General features: G+C 39.5%; 2 protein-coding genes across 3 annotated transcripts in view; both read right to left on the minus strand.

Moving 5' to 3' along the window:
- The window catches only part of LOC117404269 (uncharacterized), a 30,353-nt gene extending 18,923 nt beyond the window's left edge, over positions 1 to 11,430 (minus strand). Inside the window, exon 1 of the mRNA XM_059017369.1 lies at positions 11,291 to 11,430. The gene's annotated coding sequence lies outside the window, so the exon portion shown is untranslated. The remainder of the gene's footprint in view (positions 1 to 11,290) is intronic.
- LOC117967698 (uncharacterized) lies at positions 1,613 to 11,363 on the minus strand. 2 transcript variants are annotated; one of them, XM_059017370.1, is made up of 4 exons: positions 11,284 to 11,344; positions 8,849 to 8,978; positions 5,989 to 6,109; positions 1,613 to 5,741 (listed from the first exon to the last, which is right to left on the minus strand). In XM_059017370.1, exons 3-4 carry the CDS (start codon positions 6,086 to 6,088, stop codon positions 2,482 to 2,484), a joined length of 3,360 nt encoding a protein of 1,119 aa, XP_058873353.1. In that variant the 5' UTR covers positions 6,089 to 6,109; positions 8,849 to 8,978; positions 11,284 to 11,344; the 3' UTR covers positions 1,613 to 2,481. The 2 variants fall into 2 exon arrangements, with proteins under 2 accessions (XP_058873353.1, XP_058873354.1); XM_059017371.1 differs by lacking the exon at positions 8,849 to 8,978 and having other exon boundaries at positions 11,284 to 11,363.
- Positions 11,431 to 19,771: the final 8,341 nt, after the last annotated feature.

Genomic DNA, 19,771 nt, shown 5'->3' on the forward strand with positions numbered 1-19,771 from the left:
CTCCCACAGAGCATGGGCTGCAGCAGAGTTTGAACCTGCTGGAGCAGTATTGTGAAACATGGGCTTTAAACATAAATATGAACAAAACAAAAATTATGATTTTTCCAAAAAAAATCCAGGATACAGGGAAATAAATACCAGTTCACCCTCACTGGCAAAACATTAAGAGCACACAGCAAATTACACTTACCTGGGACTAATGATCAGTGCATCAGGGAGCTTTAACCCAGCTGTCTGTGCACTGAGACAAAAAGCCAACAGAGCCATTCATGCAATAAAGAAACGACTGTATAACCTAAAACCATCAATCACGGTCTGGCTCAAACTCTTTGACCAAGTTATACAACCAATCCTTTTGTATGGCAGTGAAGTTTGGGGTCCCACTCTAAATTGTGAATACAGTAATTGGGACAAAAGTCCAACAGAAATCTTACATTTAGAATTCTGCAAAAACATCTTGCAGTTGCACAGAAATGCTCCAAGTAATGCTTGTAGAGCTGAGCTAGGACGTCTTCCCTTACTGCTCACTGTACAAAAGAGAGCTTTGAGGTACTGGAGACACCTGAACAAAAGCAACCCCGACTCCTACCAGTGCAAGGCCCTGAAGAGCCAGGAGAGCTACCCAAATAAAAAGACCATCAACTACATGATGGAGAAGCTCTGTGAGGAGAACCAGATCTGCATCACAGAGCCTCAGAAGAGCTGCTCTAATCAGGCCCCAGTGAGATCTAAAATAACCACCACCCTGAAAAACAAATACCTGAAACACTGGGAGAGCCGAGTCAAATCACAGCATGAATCAGAGTGCTGCCAGAGCTTAAACAGACCAGACGCCCTGGCAGAATATCTGGTCAGAGTTAAAGACCAAAAACAAAAGCAACTACTGACCAATACAGATTGAGCGAGCACACATTAGCAATCGAAAAGGGTCGACACAGAGCCACGTGAAATATTAGTAGATTAGTAGATTAGTAGATAAATTATTACGTCCTCTTTGCGTGAAATAAATGTGTTTTCGACTTCTGTAATAGGAGTGTGTAATGACCCTTTCAGTAATAATACTGCACACTTACAGGTACCTTTAGGAATGGCGCTTTCTGTTGTGAGTATTGTAAAAAAAAAAAAAAATGTAATTGTATGTAAAAATAATGTGATATCTTGTAACAATTGTAAGTCGCCCTGGATAAGGGCGTCTGCTAAGAAATTATTAATAATAATAATAATAATAATAATAATAATAATAATAATAATTGTGTGTGTATATATATATATGTATTAGTGATACTTGTAACAGCAGTAGTTTGTGTGTCAGGTATTGTTACTAATATTTGTAATAACAGTGATGTTGTGTATAGTGTAATTACTGATTATTAGTAATACTTGTAAGAGCAGTACTTTGTGTTTTAGGTATTATAGTTACCTTTTAAGAACATTGCTTTGTGTTCTGTGTACAGCAAAGGTCAGTTGTTAACACTTAGCTTTAAGAACAGTGCTTTCTGTTGTTTTATTGAGTATTGAATATATATGTGTTGTGCGTTTTTCAGCTTGATGGAGTTGGTTTTAAGAGTGGCAAAGTGTTAGGTCTTAAACATAAATAACTTCAACTCGCACATGAGAAACTCACAAATGTATTTATTTAAAATTGATTAAGAAAGACAGTTTAAATGACAGCGATACATTTGTTTAATAAAAAAAAAGAAACCAGATAAGCTACCTGTATTAAAAATGTTCAAATGAAAGCCATATTTCACCGGTGAGAAAGTACAAAGTCTCTTTCACCGTTGCAAAGCAGTAACACAGTTCTAATTATTAGCCTAATTAAAAGGTTTTACAACAAAAGCAAATGACTGATTACTGTCCTACAAAATGCTCTAATCAATGTGTTTGGGTGATGCAGTTCTTCATAAAGGATGGCATCAGAAATGATCTATATTCTAAACAGGCTGTTCTGGTGGCATTACTGATATCGTACCTGCTTTTACTCATCTTTACTCTGCACAACAATTCATTATTTTGTTGTCTATAATAAATGTTCTCACAGGTTTGAATGAATACACAATATGATGAATAACAAGAAGGTCAAAGTAATGTATCCGAATCCCTTTAACAAAATCACAATCTCAATACACAGCACTTACACTGTTTTAGTGACTGCTCTAAAAAGCTTATTTATTTATATAGCTAGGAGTTAAAGAAATTAACAGTTTAAATAATTCAGTTGAATTTCCACAGGATACAGTGGTGTTATTATTAGGTCATATACAAGGCAGGTATTTTTAAAAGGAAAACAGATTTATATAACCTAGGCTATATTATTTATTTTTTTTGCCCCCTGTAACCCAGTCCTCTGAAGTCTGTAAAGATCCCTTCACCTGCTTCCAGTTTACTTTGTTTCAACTCTTTCTTCTCCTCTGGAAGCAGGTTTTCCCCCCTGGCAACCTTCTGCAGTATCACTGCCCCCTCCCTGACTTGGTGTAGTGACTACATGCGTTCTTTAAACCCAGGCTTGGCTTCTTGTTCCTCACACTGGATCAGCAGGTCAATGTAATCTGGAGTTGTGAGTGGGTTTGGACGTAAGGCAATCTCTTGAAGTCGAGAGAGACTCTTTGATAATTGTTCAATTAGATCCAGAACCTTGTATTTAACAGCACTGAATTCCTGCTCAAGGTTTTTCACTATTTCCTCTGCACTCATCTTTTTCCTCTTTGCTTCATCATATTGCTTTTTCAGGTTCTCATATGTTCTCTTTTCTTTTGTAGTCTCATACACCCATCTGTACTTTTGGTTGAAATGTACACTCCAGGCACATTTACCAGGGCAGACTGTACAGAACCCCTTACTATCCATTGCAGAACACTTCTTCTTGTCCTTATCATCTGCAGTACCACAGGGATAATGACATGTGTAGTGACATTTCTGGCAGTTGGTTGTAAACGTTCCCGTCCCCTTGATATCTATCTGTCTCGGCACTGTAATCTCCACTTCATACTCAAAGTCTTTATTTGCCTCTATGCAGTTCTTGTGATGTTCCAGTGCAGCCTGTGTTTCTCTTATTTCATCCAGTTTACTCAGACCAACCTTGATCATTGGTTGCAATCCTTCCAGCTGTTTTCTCTCACAAAGAACTTCCCTTGTCAGCTGTAAACTTCTTGTCTCCATTCTATTTAAATTGATAAAGAAGTTTCTCATACTGGTTGAACCCATTTTCCAGAACATTCTGTCAAAATCATGTTCATCTGCATCTTCACTGCCTCCTGCATTAGGCTCAAACAGGACTGAATTATTGAATTTGAAATGCACAGGAACACCTTTGTCACTCTTAGGACAAGGCACACCAGCAGCATTGATGGCATGTAAAACAGCAGGTGCCTTCCCATCAGCAAAAGTGACAAGTAATTGTATATTGTTTTCAATGTCTTTCCCAAAAATTGAGAGAATTGAATCTAAGATATATTTCTGTGTATGTGTGAGACGTGCTAAAGCAGCCTGGACTACAAAGCACACTGCATCAATACTGCCAATGCCATCTGGGGATGAAAAAAACTCTCTGATCTTTTCAATGATCAGTTTGTCTTGCTGGATGCCTTTGGCGTCTCCAAACCCGGGTGTGTCTATAATAGTGAGGGAGAATGGGACCTTGAATCCTTCTTGATGATAGATCTGATAGGCAGTGACTTTAGATGTCCAACTGTGAGCTTGTGATCTGTTGGTTTCTTCATCTGTCAGCTTGAATCTGAAGTCATCTTCCCATTCCACACCCAGGATGTAGTTGATCATCCCATTGATGAGGGTGGTTTTCCCTGATCCAGTCGCTCCGAGGACCATGATGGTTCTGTTTATCACATTGAGTGGCTTTCTTCCAAAGGTACGTTTGTGGAAATGTCCAGCTGTCTGTTTTTCTAATGTAAGCTGGTAAATACTAGGATTCCCCAGTGTGCGGGAGACACATGCAGTCTTAATCTTTTCTTTTACAACCTTATCACTAGATGAAGGTTTGCCAGGGAGACTTATTGGAAGAGTCTTCACACTGCTGGTGGTGTCACTGCTCACAGGATATCCCAGCATGCCCACTGCTGTGTATCTAAACTCATACTCAGTGTTTGCCTGTAAGCCTGATACAGTGGGTGTGTTTGTTTTAATTATCCAATCCTCCTGATCAGTGCATTTATATTCCACTCTGTATGTCACTTTATTATTAGCATCACTACTGGGAGGGATCAGCTTCAGAGTCACACTGTCGTGTGTCACACCACAAACCTCAGGGGTGTCCGGTTTAGATGGGGGCTCAAAATATGTGCCTTTAAAAGATCTCTTTTCATACAGAAGAATGCCAGCTCCAGGAAACTTCTTGTCTGGTTTTGAAGCTATTAAGAACTTTGTTTTTTCATTGTCCTTGTTGATTTTCACTAACTCAAGGAATACATCTGAACAGCAAATCATCTTCTGGATAGATTCATCACACACCCAGTGGTTGCTGTCTTGCTGTGTGTAGGTATCGGGTGTTACACTTGGAGTGCTCTTCTTCAAATGAGGATTCAGATAGTTGGACAGGGCTGATAGATATGGTTCAGGCTCATGCAGTGAAGTGAATGTAAAGCAAACAACCTTCTCAGCTGTGCGGTCTAACACTGCTCGCTCCAGCTTATTCACTGAAGACACAGCATGTACGCCCTTGAATTGATTAAGACCCTCAAATTCAGTAAGGAAAGAACCAACTACATTAATTTCTCTTTCTTTTCTGTCCAGCCACATTTTTAGTGATTTGTTGTTAAAAGGAGACTCTTCATTGTGTTGTAAAACCTCTGCCAGCACTCCTTCCTCTTGCCCACCGCCGCGGATGGCTGGCAGCGCACTTGCTAACTGTCTCATGAAACTCAGCTTGTACTGCTGACTCATTTGTTTCAGCTGTTGGATCTTCTCCTTGACCTCAGGAAATGTTTGGGGAACAATGTCTTCTATCATGTCATTGCATTGCATTTCAACTGCATGTAACTGCTCTAAAGCTGTCTGTGAACATGTAACCAACTGGTCACTAATGTTTCGTACAAGCTTGGCTGCCTTGGAGTCTAACTTGATTAATGGGTACAGCCAGACCTTGACAGGCACTGCATGCTCTCCATTGTCCCCAAGCAGCTTCGGAAGGGTTTTGTAGACTTCAACAGCATCTTGGAAAGTAGATGGATTGGATCCCAGTCGGAAATCACCGTGAAATGTGCAGCTAAACTTTTTAACATCATCCATCTCTGTGTCTGTCATGTCAAGTGAGCCTTCCCCTTCAATAGTAACTGATTTTAGTTTGCTTATAGCTACCTTCATATTCCCCTCTATGTGTTGCTGTTTCTCATCTGTGGAGACCTCACGGTCAAATACAAAGTATGCATCAGCTCCGTACAGCACAGCTGTGACCACATGGGTTGCTGTACCGTCCTCAAACACATTGGGATGAGATACTTTCCCTTTGCCTAAATGTTTCATAGTCAGCTGCTCGTATAGTGTTGTTGTGTGGTACGTTAGAGTGACTCTGGATTGCTTTTTAGATTTCTTTGTGTCGTTGAAGTATTTAGCAGCTCCTTCGATCTCAACCAAACCCCCCAGTAGACTTGCCTTCAGTGCAGCAGATGCCTTTAAAGCAGAAGCTTTGTCTTCAATGGAGTCTGAGGCCGTGACACTGAACTCTGTTTTATGCTGGGACCGCTCTTCAGTGTCCTTTCTCAGTTCCTGTGGATCCCACAGTGTGATGCCTGTAATGCAATCAGGATGAATGTCATAGCGGATATATTTATCAGAATACAGTCAACTCTCATTAGGACAAACTCCAAAGGAACAGCAAAAGGATTCATCTTCAGGATGTCTTATTTGAAGTCAGAGCAAAATATACATGCTGTCATTTTTAGTCACATTATTTATATCAGAAATATTTAGCAGAATCCTCTATTTTCAGGTCTGTTATTAGTTGATCCAAAGTGAAAATTAATGTTTAATATCTACCTGGAATAAGAGAATCGTTCCGGCAGTCATACAACATTCCCAGCTGGAAGGGTCGACCGAGCGCTGCCATCTCCACTATCTCATTTTCTACAGAAGACATGATGATCCAGGTTCTGTGCCCCTGAAAGACATGTGAGAGTGTCAATATCAGTCAGGACGGTGAAGCATTAAGGGCACTTCTACACAACATTGCTTCAACTCATCAAATATAATTAAGAAACTGGTGCAGATTTTTAGTTTAAATATTTATGAAAAACAAAAATATGCATGAAGTTAAAGCATCATTTTGAATCATTTGACTAATGATCTCACCTGCCCCACACAGAAAGCTGTTTCCTCAGCAGTATTGATTTCCCTTATTTACTGTTGTGACAGGCTGGCTGGGTGGATAGAGACTCGGAGACAGTAACTGCGGGTTTTAAGCGCTGGGGCGCATGTTTATTAAACAAAAATAATAAAACAAAACACGACAGAGCAAAATAAAGGCTGGAACAAAACAATCACGTACCACAAAATGAACAAACAAAAACCCTCACCCAAGCAGCGCTGTCACGGTGAGGTTGCAAACCAAAATATTAACTTCCAGCCCTGCCATATCTAACACACACTTTTTATTCATATTTACACATAATATTTACAAACTATACATTTACTCGTGTAGGGCTTCTGTCCTGCCACAACTATATATAATTACAATATGTAACTTAAAATCTTGAATTGTCCTTGGCAGCAGAGAAGCTTTTACACAGGGAATATTTGAAGAAGTGCTTTGAAGCCTGCCTCTGACCGTTTTTTTTCTTCTAGGGAAGTACTGAGAAGTCTTTTAAAACAAAACAAAATCTGTTATGTTCCTGTACATAACTTGTCGAGTTGCGTTGCATGCTTAAAACAATAACATTTTATCTGTGTGCAAGTTGAAGAGAAAATGAACAGGCATCAAGTATTTAGAAAACTACATTAGAATATTCATTGTATGAATTGGGAGTTTAACGTGGAACAGTTGATTCAACAACAATATTCCAATAAGTTAAAACTACTAAATAATACTAAAAGAAACAAAAAAATGAAATGACAAACTTTTCAACCAGAAGTGTCTGCAACTAACCAATCAGTAGCCACTTAAAAAACAGTAATATGGTTTCCAGTTAAGGGTCGTCCAGAATTAGGGCTGTGTTCAAAGGTTCTAAGGTTTGTTCACTAGCCAGGAATTCCAAGTTAGTTCTAAACCTTCGAAGGTTCGTCAGGCGGCACGCACTCTTATGTTTTTCTGTTATCAGAATTCGTTTGACAATGTGTGAATATATAAATCACACATTAAATGCCACTCGCATGCAAAATTGAATCTTTGGATTTGTATAATGCATATTACGTAAACAAAATGTGGCTCTTTGTTCAGGAGTAGGGGGCCTGCAAGTTTATGCCCAGTGATGGGTTAATCCAGCCCGGCCAATGTCTATGTATTTTTTTACGTTTGGTTACAGATTTAATATATATATATATATATATATATATATATATATATATATATATATATATATAATATTTCTAGTATTTCTAATTATTTAGGTTATTCATAACGCTGACCAGGAGGCTGTGTGGTCCAGTGGTTATTATTATTATTATTATTATTTATTTCTTAGCAGACGCCCTTATCCAGGGCGACTTACAATTGTTACAAGATATCACATTATTTTTACATACAATTCCCCATTTATACAGCTGGGTTTTTACTGGAGCAATCTAGGTAAAGTACCTTGCTCAAGGATACAGCAGCAGTGTCCCCCACCTGGGATTGAACCCACGACCCTCCGGTCAAGAGTCCAGAGCCCTAACCACTACTCCACACTGCTGCCCAGTGGTTAAAGAAAAGGGCTTGTAACCAGGAGGTCCCCGGTTCAAATCCCACCTCAACCACTGACTCATTGTGTGACCCTGAGCAAGTCACTTCACCTCCTTGTGCTCCGTCTTTCGGGTGAGACGTAATTGTAAGTGACTCTGCAGCTGATGCATAGTTCACACACCCTAGTCTCTAAGTCGCCTTGGATAAAGGTGTCTGCTAAATAAATAAATAAAAATAAAGACCATTCCAAACCTAAAACTCGTACAGATGAACAGCAATGAATACAGAATAACACCCGCTCTCTGGGGTGTTAGTGTTGCTTTTTATAAGCAGGAAAAATATATAATTGTCATTTTTAACTGCCAAGCAAGGCTCCATCCAGAGACAAAGATGTATTTGATATATTTATTGTTAGTTTTGAAAAAAGTGGCACAGTTGATGTCATGAGTAATGTGTGTTGTAATGCAGAAGGCGGAATGTGAGCACTGATGGGCTAAAAGATCCTTAGCAGTTTATAATAAACTACATTGTGTGGAGAAGTAATGTGATAGATGCATCTTATTGTGCCCTACTATAAAGTGTTACACTAATAAAATGTGTAGAACATATTTGAATCCTGTTCTGTTTGCTGTTGTGAAGTCCTATTGCAAATGGGTGGGTTCCAGTGCTAGAGAATGTTTCTCTTTAAATCAAATGGGGGGGGGGGGGTGAGAGGGAGAGTCATGAAAGAGGCCTAATCTACTTGTTTTTACACAAAAAATACTTATTTTAGTCACTGAAATATACTTATTAACCATATTTTTAAATGTGTGACTAAGTTGCACCATAAATCCCTTTCACATTCCCACACAAAAACACTGAGCTTACTCTTACTAAATTACTAAAGAAATACATTCAGTACAAAACCTAATGTTAATAACAGAACTGGAAATACTGTCGGTAAGAACTATTAACTAACAAACAGATTCAGTTAAATGCATGTTTAATCTGCAATGTGCAATTATATTTTAGTTTACTTACCAGAAGAGAGAGTTTTATACAGGAATCATTGGGGTGAAGAAGAAGAAAAGTTTGATCTTGGAAGAATTTGCTTTGCAGCCGAGTGCTCTTTTTACTTTCAGCAGATAAACACCAGGAGATAAACACCTTCCTGTAAACCATAAAACATGGTTTCCAGTAAATATGATCTCAAATTAATGAATCACTTATAAAATGAAGAATTATCAGTGATTACCCAAGAAGCTGACAAGCTGAGTAAAGAGCAGCTGACGGGGCAGAAAAAAGTCAGTTTGGTTACAGATTGAATAATAATATAATGTATGCATTTCACATAAACCTGGACATAATGACGTCCGGGTTAGGGTCTGGCCCACCAGACCCAAACGAGAGGAGGCCCCATTCGGCCCATCTTGCTCGTTTGGTTGTTAGTAGCTTATTGATCCCAGAATCTCATCAAGCAGCTTCTTGAAGGATCCCAGGGTGTCAGCTTCAACAACATTACTGGGGAGTTGGTTCCAGACCCTCACAATTCTCTGTGTAAAAAAATGCCTCCTATTTTCTGTTCTGAATGCCCCTTTATCTAATCTCCATTTGTGACCCCCGGTCCTTGTTTTTTCTTCAGGTCAAAGAAGTCCCCTGGGTCGACATTGTCTATACCTTTTAGGATTTTGAATGTTTGAATCAGTTTGTTTGATACCAATTCCACAACTGTCCAGGTCAAACTGTGATAAAGATAATTGGCCAAAAATGCCAAAAACTTTTAATTTAAGAGTGCTCAGCAATAATTCCAGAGTCCAAAGATGAAAAATGTTCCTGATCTAGCATGAAAAGTAAAGTGCTCAGCAATTTCCCTATCGTAAGTCCAAAAGTGGTTGTTCATTTTGCAAGATACACTCACTATTGGTGTTCATAGATATATTCTCTCGGGCTCGTGCCCATGTAAAAACGTGACCCAGAGACTTAAACTTGAGTTTAAGCACTTCATGCCCACTTTTATTATATAAAACAAAAATAAACAAACAGAAACCTAAACATAAGCAGGTCCCTGACTAACCTGCAGGACAGCTAAGCTGTTTACCTGACATGCACAACATCTAAACACTTTTACATAAACGTATATAAACCAAACATAGGGTTAAGCTACACACAGTACCTTCTTTTTCAGTGTACGACATTGTATTGTACTGCAATGTATTCAGTGTGTGCAGTAAAACCAACAATTTCAAAAGAATCCTGGTGTCCTTCATGTGCCTCCTTCACCTGCATTGATTATAGCATAGAGCAGTGGAGCGCAAAGTGTGGGTCGCGCCCCCCTGGGGGGACACATAGAGCCAGTAAGCGGGGAGTGACTGTGACTGTTTTAATAAATAAATACATAAATGACAGCTAACTAGTCTGAGTTCTTCCCTTTCAAATGAGCCGTTGACGATCACTCTAGGACTTGTAGAACCTGAGAAATGATGTCTGAAGTGGCGTGCGTGAGTGAAACTGTAGTGAACAGAGCCGTATGGGGCGACTAGAGTAAAGAAATGGATTAACAAAGACAGTTTAAATGACAGCGATACATGTGTTTAATAAAAAAAAAAAAAATCAAATAAGCTACCTGTATTAAAAATGTTCAAATGAAAGCCATATTTCACCGGTGAGGAAGTACAAAGTCTCTTTCACTGTTGCAAAGCAGTAACACAGTTATAACTATTAGCCTAATTAAAAGGTTTTACAACAAAAGCAAATGACTGATTACTGTCCTACAAAGTGCTCTAATCAATGTGTTTGGGTGATGCAGTTCTTCATAAAGGATGGCATCAGAAATGATCTATATTCTAAACAGGCTGTTCTGGTGGCATTACTGATATCGTACCTGCTTTTACTCATCTTTACTCTGCACAGCAATTCATTATTTTGTTGTCTATAATAAATGTTCTCACAGGTTTGAATGAATACACAATATGATGAATAACAAGAAGGTCAGAGTAATGTATCCGAATCCCTTTAACAAAATCACAATCTCAATACACAGCACTTACATTGTTTTAGTGGCTGCTCTAAAAAGCTTATTCATTCATATAGCTAAGAGTTAAAGAAATTAATAGTTTGAATAATTCAGTTGAATTTCCACAGGATACAGTGGTGTTATTATTAGGTCACATACAAACCAGGTATTTTTAATAGGAAAACCAGATTTATATAACCTAGTATTAAAAAACGACATTAGAATATTCATTGTACGAAAACGGCACTTTAACGTGAAACAGCTGATTGAATAATATATTGCAATAAGTTCTCACAAAACTAGGTCTGTGGTAATACTAAAATAAAATACAAATCAAATGACAAACGTTTCAACCACAAGTGTTTCTCAATGTCTGCCTGTAGCCACTTAAAAAACACTAATACTGCTCCCAGCTACATATATTTATTGTAGAATATTTATTTTAATTTAGGATTTTACTTACCAACAACCTTTTAAAGAGGAGTCATTTGAAGAAATGCTTGCAAGTCTGTACCTGTCCTTCTAACAAGCAAGTTCAGGTACATGGGGGGCGGGAATCCCTTTTATAAGCAGCTTCTCACTGAAACAGCGTGATTTCCCAGAAATGTTTCAGCTCGTCTCACTGAAACAGCATGATTTCCCAGAAATGACTCTTGAAGTCTTGCACACACCCACACATGCGCGCGCATTCTGTATTTATTAAAACGCGGAATAAAAAAAATAACTAAAAAAATAAAAATCTAAAAGCAAAGCAGAGCTTTTTTTGTATATTTTGGGTCACATTTAATTCTCAGTACATTTTAAAATGATGGATATTTGTGTTAAATGTGGAATATTGAATGTATTCATATTTGTAGTGTTTCTAATTATTTAGGTTATTTATAACGCTGACCGTTCCGAACTTGAGTCGTACAAATAAATTCATAGGAATGAATACAGATTAACCACCTTCCTGTCTGTTCGTGTAGTTTTTTTACAATCAAATCGGGAGATTAGATCATATTTGGAACATTCCGCTATTATAATACAGCACGTTACAATTCACACAGAGTAAGTTTACACAACTTTTAATACCGCAGAGCTATACGGTACAGATCCACATTTTAAATCATCAAATCTAATGCAATTATATTTCTCAAATAACTGCAACAAACATAACATATACAAGTGCATTACACTGACTCAATATTGTAATAGAAATGTTACAGAAAATAGAATTGGCTCGACATAATGTACTGGCATTTTGCACTCCTATAACCTTGCTTGCATAACCTTGTATGCTTTGCCTAAGATAGTTTGTTACAAGGAACCGCAAGATGCCTACACTGCAGCTGCGGCTGTGAGTTAAAAGGATGAGCCAGCTGTGTCTTTTTACACGTACACCCAAACCACCCATCCTTTCACATGTTTTTTGTCTTCCCCTAATTTTTAGAGTTAAGAACTTTGTTGCAGCACGTAGTTTGGTTTTAGTGGTTAGCTGTTTTTATGTTCACACACAGGAAGAGACATTTTCTGCACGTACCTTAACATGCATATGAAACGTTTGACGTGTGTGTCAACCAAACTGCCCATCTGAAATGGAAGTAATATAAACATGTGGTATTGGTCAGATGTAGCTTCATGTATATTTACTCTAAATGTGAGAGAGCGAGAAACAGATCTGAGACTAAAATTACTCAGCAGCAGGAACAGGCTAGTCGCTGAATAAGAACTCTTGTTCCACAATGGTCAAGTTTTATTTCAGTTTCACCTTTGGTTTAAAGCAGCAACACTGAGACAAGAACTGATTTGCTGAATAACTCTCCATGCCCCAGCCTCTTCCACTACAGTATACAACTTTAATATTTATCAGATTTGATTTTGGAATTTCACATTCATTCAATTCCAATGACATAACCTAAGCAGATGTGTAGTTTGAAATAAGGGGAGCAATGTAAAACATGCCACGTTATCGTGGATCCTGAGCTTTCCTTTGATTTCCATCTTAATTCTGATATCAGAACAGCATTCTATCATCTGAGAAATGTTGCCAAATTGAAGTCTGTGCTGGATACGAGGGATGCAAAGATGTTCTATACAAAGTATAGAAAATGGCTATTATTCCCCACAAACTTTGCTTTTGTGACCAGGACAGTGATATTTTGAAATTTACCTATTTCCAATGAGAAAACGGGCAAATTCGTGTCTTTTCGTTCACATAAAGGCAGAAAAAAACAACATATGAATCCAAATTAACATGTATTTATAATAAAGTAATACAAAAATGACTACAAAAGATTTAGAAGTGAGTAGTTTTTCGAGATTTACGATTATACTGTAAATCACTTTCACGAATCAGCCCCCAAATGTAGTCTCCCATCATGTTCTCGTTATACTGTCCTTGGCAGCGGCGTTCAAAGTCCAGTATATCCTGGTGGAAGCGCTCGCCTTGCTCCTCCAAGTACGCTCCCATGTTCTCCTTGAATTTATCAAGATGAGCATCAAGGATATGGACTTTGAGGGACATCCTACAGCCCATTGTGCCGTAGTTCTTCACCAGAGTCTCAACCAGCTCCACATAGTTTTCGGCCTTGTGATTGCCCAGGAAGCCCCGAACCACTGCGACAAAGCTGTTCCAAGCCGCTTTCTCCTTACTAGTGAGCTTCTTGGGGAATTCATTGCACTCCAGGATCTTTATCTGTGGTCCGACGAAGACACCGGCTTTGACCTTTGCCTCAGACAGCTTAGGGAAGAAGTCTTGAAGGTACTTGAAGGCTGCTGACTCCTTATCTAGAGCTCTGACAAATTGTTTCATAAGGCCCAATTTGATGTGCAGTGGTGGCATCAGCACCTTCCGGGGGTCCACCAGTGGCTCCCACTTGACGTTGTTCCTCCCCACAGAGAACTCGGTCCGCTGTGGCCAGTCCCGCCTGTGGTAGTGCGCCTTGGTGTCCCTGCTGTCCCAAAGGCAAAGATAGCAGGGAAACTTGGTAAAACCGCCTTGGAGACCCATCAGGAATGCCACCATTGCAGCCTCTTGATGCCATCTCAGAAAAATGCAGATATGTATCCACTTAGGCAGCTGGAACTAAACTAAACTGGTGGGCTTAAGGCCCCTGTATTTATACTACTATTTATATTACTGGAAAGTTCTAGAAGTTACCCCAAGTTTACTCAGCACTGAATCTAACTGGAATGTTCTGGAAAATAGGTAAAATTTCAAACTATCACTGTCCTGGTCACAAAAGCAAAGTTTGTGGGGAATAATAGCCATTTTCTATACTTTTGAGGCATAAGCAATTAGGAAATAACACTTACTACCCAGGAACCAAAAAAAAAAAAAATGTTACATGGTGTTATCTTACATTGGTTAACAGCGAGTTACTGAATTAACTTGCCATAATAATGTATAAGGTCCTTCTGTATTAGGACAATCTCCAAGAACTACTAACTCTCTATATCCCTATTTGTTCTTGTTGCCAAATTGAAGTCTGTGCTGGATACGAGGGATGTATGGCAAGCCGAATGCTCATTTAGAGATATCTCAAATTGCATTTTAAGATATGTTGAAATATTTAGAAACATCTGCAAAACATTTCAAGATATCTCAAATTGAATTACAGATATATTTAATTGTGCAGTTTCTAGTATAGCTCAAATTAATTTTAAGATATCTGTAAATCAATCAGAGATATCTAAAATGAAATAAATATACTGTATCTCATATTGATTTACAGATATTTTTAAAATAATATGGAAACCATGTGGATTTTACTAGCATGGTACAACGAACTGTCATTTAGAGATATCTTAAAATAAGGGTTTTAAAATCATTTGAAGGTATCTCTAAATCACTTCCTGTTTATTTGGTGATATCTTTAAATGGACCGGAAGTCAATTTAAAACAGTATTTTCACAGGAAGTCATTTAGAGATATCTTGGAATAGCTTCCTGTTCATTTCAAGATATCTTCAAATGATTTAGAGATATCGCTAAATGAAGAGAACTTTATTTTGAGATATCTGTAAATGATTTTGATATCTCTCTAATGAACAGGAAGTCATTTGGAGATTTTTTAATTTGAATTTTATATATCTCTAATTGATTTACAGATATCTTAATTAATTTGAGATATCTTAAAAACTGCACAATTGAAGACATCTGTAAATCAATTTGAGATATCTACGTATTTTTACAGACATCTCAAAATGCAATTTGAGATATCTTTAAATGATGATTTGGCTTGCCCTATGCTTGTATCATTCATTGTTAAGCCTTGGCTGGCTGTATCATTGGTCATGGTGACACTACTGTGTCCTGGTATCATAATTAATGAATTAAGAAAATAATTAATTAAAATAAAAAATGACACCTGGACTCAGCTGATTAGTGTGCCTCTCATTCTGAGGGTTTCGAATACATATATTTCAGTAACAACAAAAAAAAAAACATATCATTATTAAATGATATTCATTGGGTTAAGCATACACAGCATATTTTGCATCAGATATTTTGAAATTGTTTTTTGTCACACAACGCTGTCTGGTAATCGATGAGAAGTTGGAAATACTTGTAGAAATTAGATAAAAGCAATACCTACTAATTGTGTCACTAGAAGTTCAGTAAACAAATAAAATGTGAATTTGTCCAATAATTCTTGTTTAAGAAAATCTATATTTAGTGGCGTTCCAAGACCTTCAACATATAGTGTACATATTTTTTAAATAGTTGTTTATTTAGTTTTGTATTACAAATTATTCCATTTCGAATACTTTGTTACAAAAAGCAATATGACAAATTGGAAACAAGCCTAAATCAGTTTCTGTACTTTAAACTCAGAAACTGAAAAATGAAAAACCGGTCATTGTTGTTTTTATGAAAAACCGAAATAGAAAAAACGATTTGCAAAAACGATTGGGCGGAATCATCACGGACAGTACACGGACCTTTATACAACTTTTAATACCGCAGAGCTATACGGCAAAGATCCACATTTTAAATCATCAAATCTAATGTAATTATATTTCTCAAATAACTGCAACAATCTAAATCTAAAGAGGAATTAGCCTTTGAGAATGATGCTCTGCAGGAAGTCATGTTTGTTTACTGCGAGATGGGTTTATTATATGGAGTTGCAGTCATACTGGAATTGCATCTTCTGTTCTGTGAGTTTATGAAGGATTAGCTGAAGTGAAGTATTTCAATATTTCATGCATGACAAATCGCTTTCCTAACTTACCGATCCTGGGTGTCGCACAAGGCGCTCGAACCCTTTCCCTTTTTTATTTATTTATTTATTTTTGGTTTTGTGGGTTTCTCTGATTGGAGATACACGGCTACTGTAGTGATCCAGCGATGGGGTTACTCAATAAAGCACCCCGGGGGTCAAACTTTTAACTCCAAACCCAGCCCTGGACCTTCCCCTGGATGAAAGAGGAGACCGTGCAGAGTTTGGCTGAGCTGGGTCCTGCAGGGTCTGAATGCACAGAGGAACAGACACACACACACACACACACACACTGACACACACGCACACGCAGACACACACACAGACACACAGACACACGCACACACACACACACACACTCACACGCACACACAGACACACACACAGACACACGCACACGCACACACACACACACTGACACACACACACATACACACACACATACAAACACACTCACACACACACACACACTCACACACACACACGCACGCACACACAGACACACACACACACACTGACACACACATACACACACACACTGACACACACAAACACTCACACACACACAAACACACACACACACACTGACACACACATACACACACACACTGACACACACAAACACTCACACACACACAAACACACACACACACACTGACACACACACACATACACACACACACACACACACTGACACACACACACATACACACACACACACACTGACACACACACACACACACACACACATACAAACACGCACACGCACGCACACACAGACACACGCACACACACTGACACACACACACATACAAACACGCACACGCACGCACACACTGACACACACACACACACTGACACACACACACTGACACACACTGACACACACACACACACACACACTGACACACACACACACTGACACACACACACACTCACGCACTCGCACACACATATTGACACACTCACACACACACACACACACTGACACACACACTCACACTCGCACACACACTCGCACACACACACGCACACACACAGACGCACACGCACGCACACAGACACACACACACACACTGACACACATACACACACACACTGACACACACACACACACTGACACACACACACACACAAACACTCACACACACACTCACACACACAAACACTCACACACACAAACACTCACACACACACTCACACACACACACAAACACACTCACACACACACACACACTGACACACACACACACACACACTCACACACACACGCACACACACACACTGACACACACACACACACAAACACTCACACACACACAAACACACACACACACAAACACACACACACTGACACACACAAACACACACAAACACTCACACACACACAAACACACACACACAAACACTCACACACACACAAACACACACAGAAACACTCACACACACACAAACACTCACACACACACAAACACACACAGAAACACTCACACACACACTCACACACACACACACACTCACACACACACACACACACTCACACACACACACACACACACACACTCTCGCACACGCGCACACACACACACACACTTTCTTCTTTATATATTAAGGTACAGTTTCACCACGCTGATTTTGTTTTTGACGTTTGGTTCAGTGCACTTGGAAGTTTAAATTGATGTCCTCTCTCTGAACATTAAAAACACTAGCACAGAAACCGTTTCAATTGCGTTCTGACACTTTAATATGTAACAGGATATGAATCTCCATGCTATCTTTTGTGAAGAGCCGCTGCAGAAATACCACTGGATTTGCCTTTTCTGCTGCAGAATTTCTCATTTTTTGTGTTGCAGATTTTTTATATTCTGCTGGAGGAGGCTGGGTCCTAGAGAGAGGGGGAGCAGGGGGAGGGAGAGGCACTGGGGCAGGAGGCTGGGTCCTAGAGAGAGGGGGAGCAGGGGGAGGGAGAGGCACTGGGGCAGGGACAGGAGGCTGGGTCCTAGAGAGAGGGGGAGCAGGGGGAGGGAGAGGCACTGGGGCAGGAGGCTGGGTCCTAGAGAGAGGGGGAGCAGGGGGAGGGAGAGGCACTGGGGCAGGGGCAGGAGGCTGGGTCCTAGAGAGAGGGGGGGCACTGGGGCAGGAGGCTGGGTCCTAGAGAGAGGGGGGGCACTGGGGCAGGAGGCTGGGTCCTAGAGAGAGGGGGGGCACTGGGGCACCTCAGTTATCATAACGAAATGAATCTTGTAGACGCGGGAACCTTGTTGTACAAGTAATTTCGGGAGCAATTGGGTTGTGCAAGTGATCGCTCAGGTGTGGACCCGGCTTTAACATCAGAACAGATTCAACAGATCATCGGCTTTTACTGCATCTCATCCATTCTCTGCTCTTATTACGAGAGCTTCTGGAGAGAAGTGTTAAATATGTCCAAGTCATCAAATAATTTAAAAAATGAGAGCTCGGGGTGGAACGAAAGCCAGAAGACACTGCGACCCCCCAGGAACAGAGTTTGACACCCCAACAACTCCCCAAAACAAGCGGAGATTTAAAAACAAAGAACAAAAAGCGCTTTCTCTTACTTCATTGTTTTAATTATTTTGATAAACACCAATACCATTGTTCGTATTATATATTCAATTATTATTGTTGTTTTCAGTCTTGGTAAGAATGTGGCGCAGCACGGGGCACTGGTCACGCGGACACTGCGGTCAGTTTTTTTTCAAATTCAAACCTGCACGAGCCACTGGAGTTCGTGCATCCCAACGGTCAAACAGAGAAACCGTCGAGAAGAGACAGAGACAGAGACAGAGACAGAGATATAGATATATAGAGAGATAGACAGAGATAGAGATATAGAGAGAGGAGAGAGGGAGAGAGAGAGATAGACAGAGAGAGATAGAGAGAGGGGAGAGATAGAGATATATAGAGAGATAGACAGATAGAGATATATATAGAGAGAGAGAGAGGGAGGGGAGAGAGGAGAGATAGAGACAGACAGACAGAGATATAGAGACAGATAGAGATAGAGACAGAGACAGACAGAGATATAGATATATATATAGAGAGAGAGAGAGAGAGAGAGATAGACAGAGAGAGGAGAGAGAGAGATAGACAGAGAGAGAGATAGCGATAGAGATATAGATATATAGAGAGATAGACAGAGATAGAGAGAGAGAGAGAGAGAGACAGAGACAGACAGAGATATAGAGAGAGAGAGAGGGGAGAGATAGAGACAGACAGAGAGAGAGGAGAGATAGAGACAGACAGAGATATAGAGACAGATAGAGATAGAGACAGAGACAGACAGAGATATAGAGATAGAGACAGAGAAAGAGAGAGGACGGGAATGAAAGTCACCCGTCAAGAAAACAAGGACATGGACCGACTGGAACATGTTCCGGTGTGCGGAGGCGGAGTGTGAAAGCATCAGCACTCCGGAGGTGAGTTTAATAAGTTAGCAGACTCGCAATCCTCATGCTCTTAATGTCAAGAGATCCATGTGAAGTCAATGGCATTGAGCCAGGATCGCTACGTGTGGCGTAGGAAGTAAAATACGCGTTTGTTTTAAACTTGTTTCAAACCTGTTTTTTTATTTTATTTTTCACAACATTGTATCTGTGAAATATTAGTAAATTAATTATTACGTCCTCTTTGAGTGAACACGTGAAATAAATGTGTTTTCGACTTCTCATTTCTGTAATAGGAGTGTGTAATGACCCTTTGTTAGTAATAAGAAGATAAGAACATA

Source organism: Acipenser ruthenus, chromosome 56, assembly GCF_902713425.1.
Source record: "Acipenser ruthenus chromosome 56, fAciRut3.2 maternal haplotype, whole genome shotgun sequence".
NCBI classification, from domain to species: domain Eukaryota; kingdom Metazoa; phylum Chordata; class Actinopteri; order Acipenseriformes; family Acipenseridae; genus Acipenser; species Acipenser ruthenus.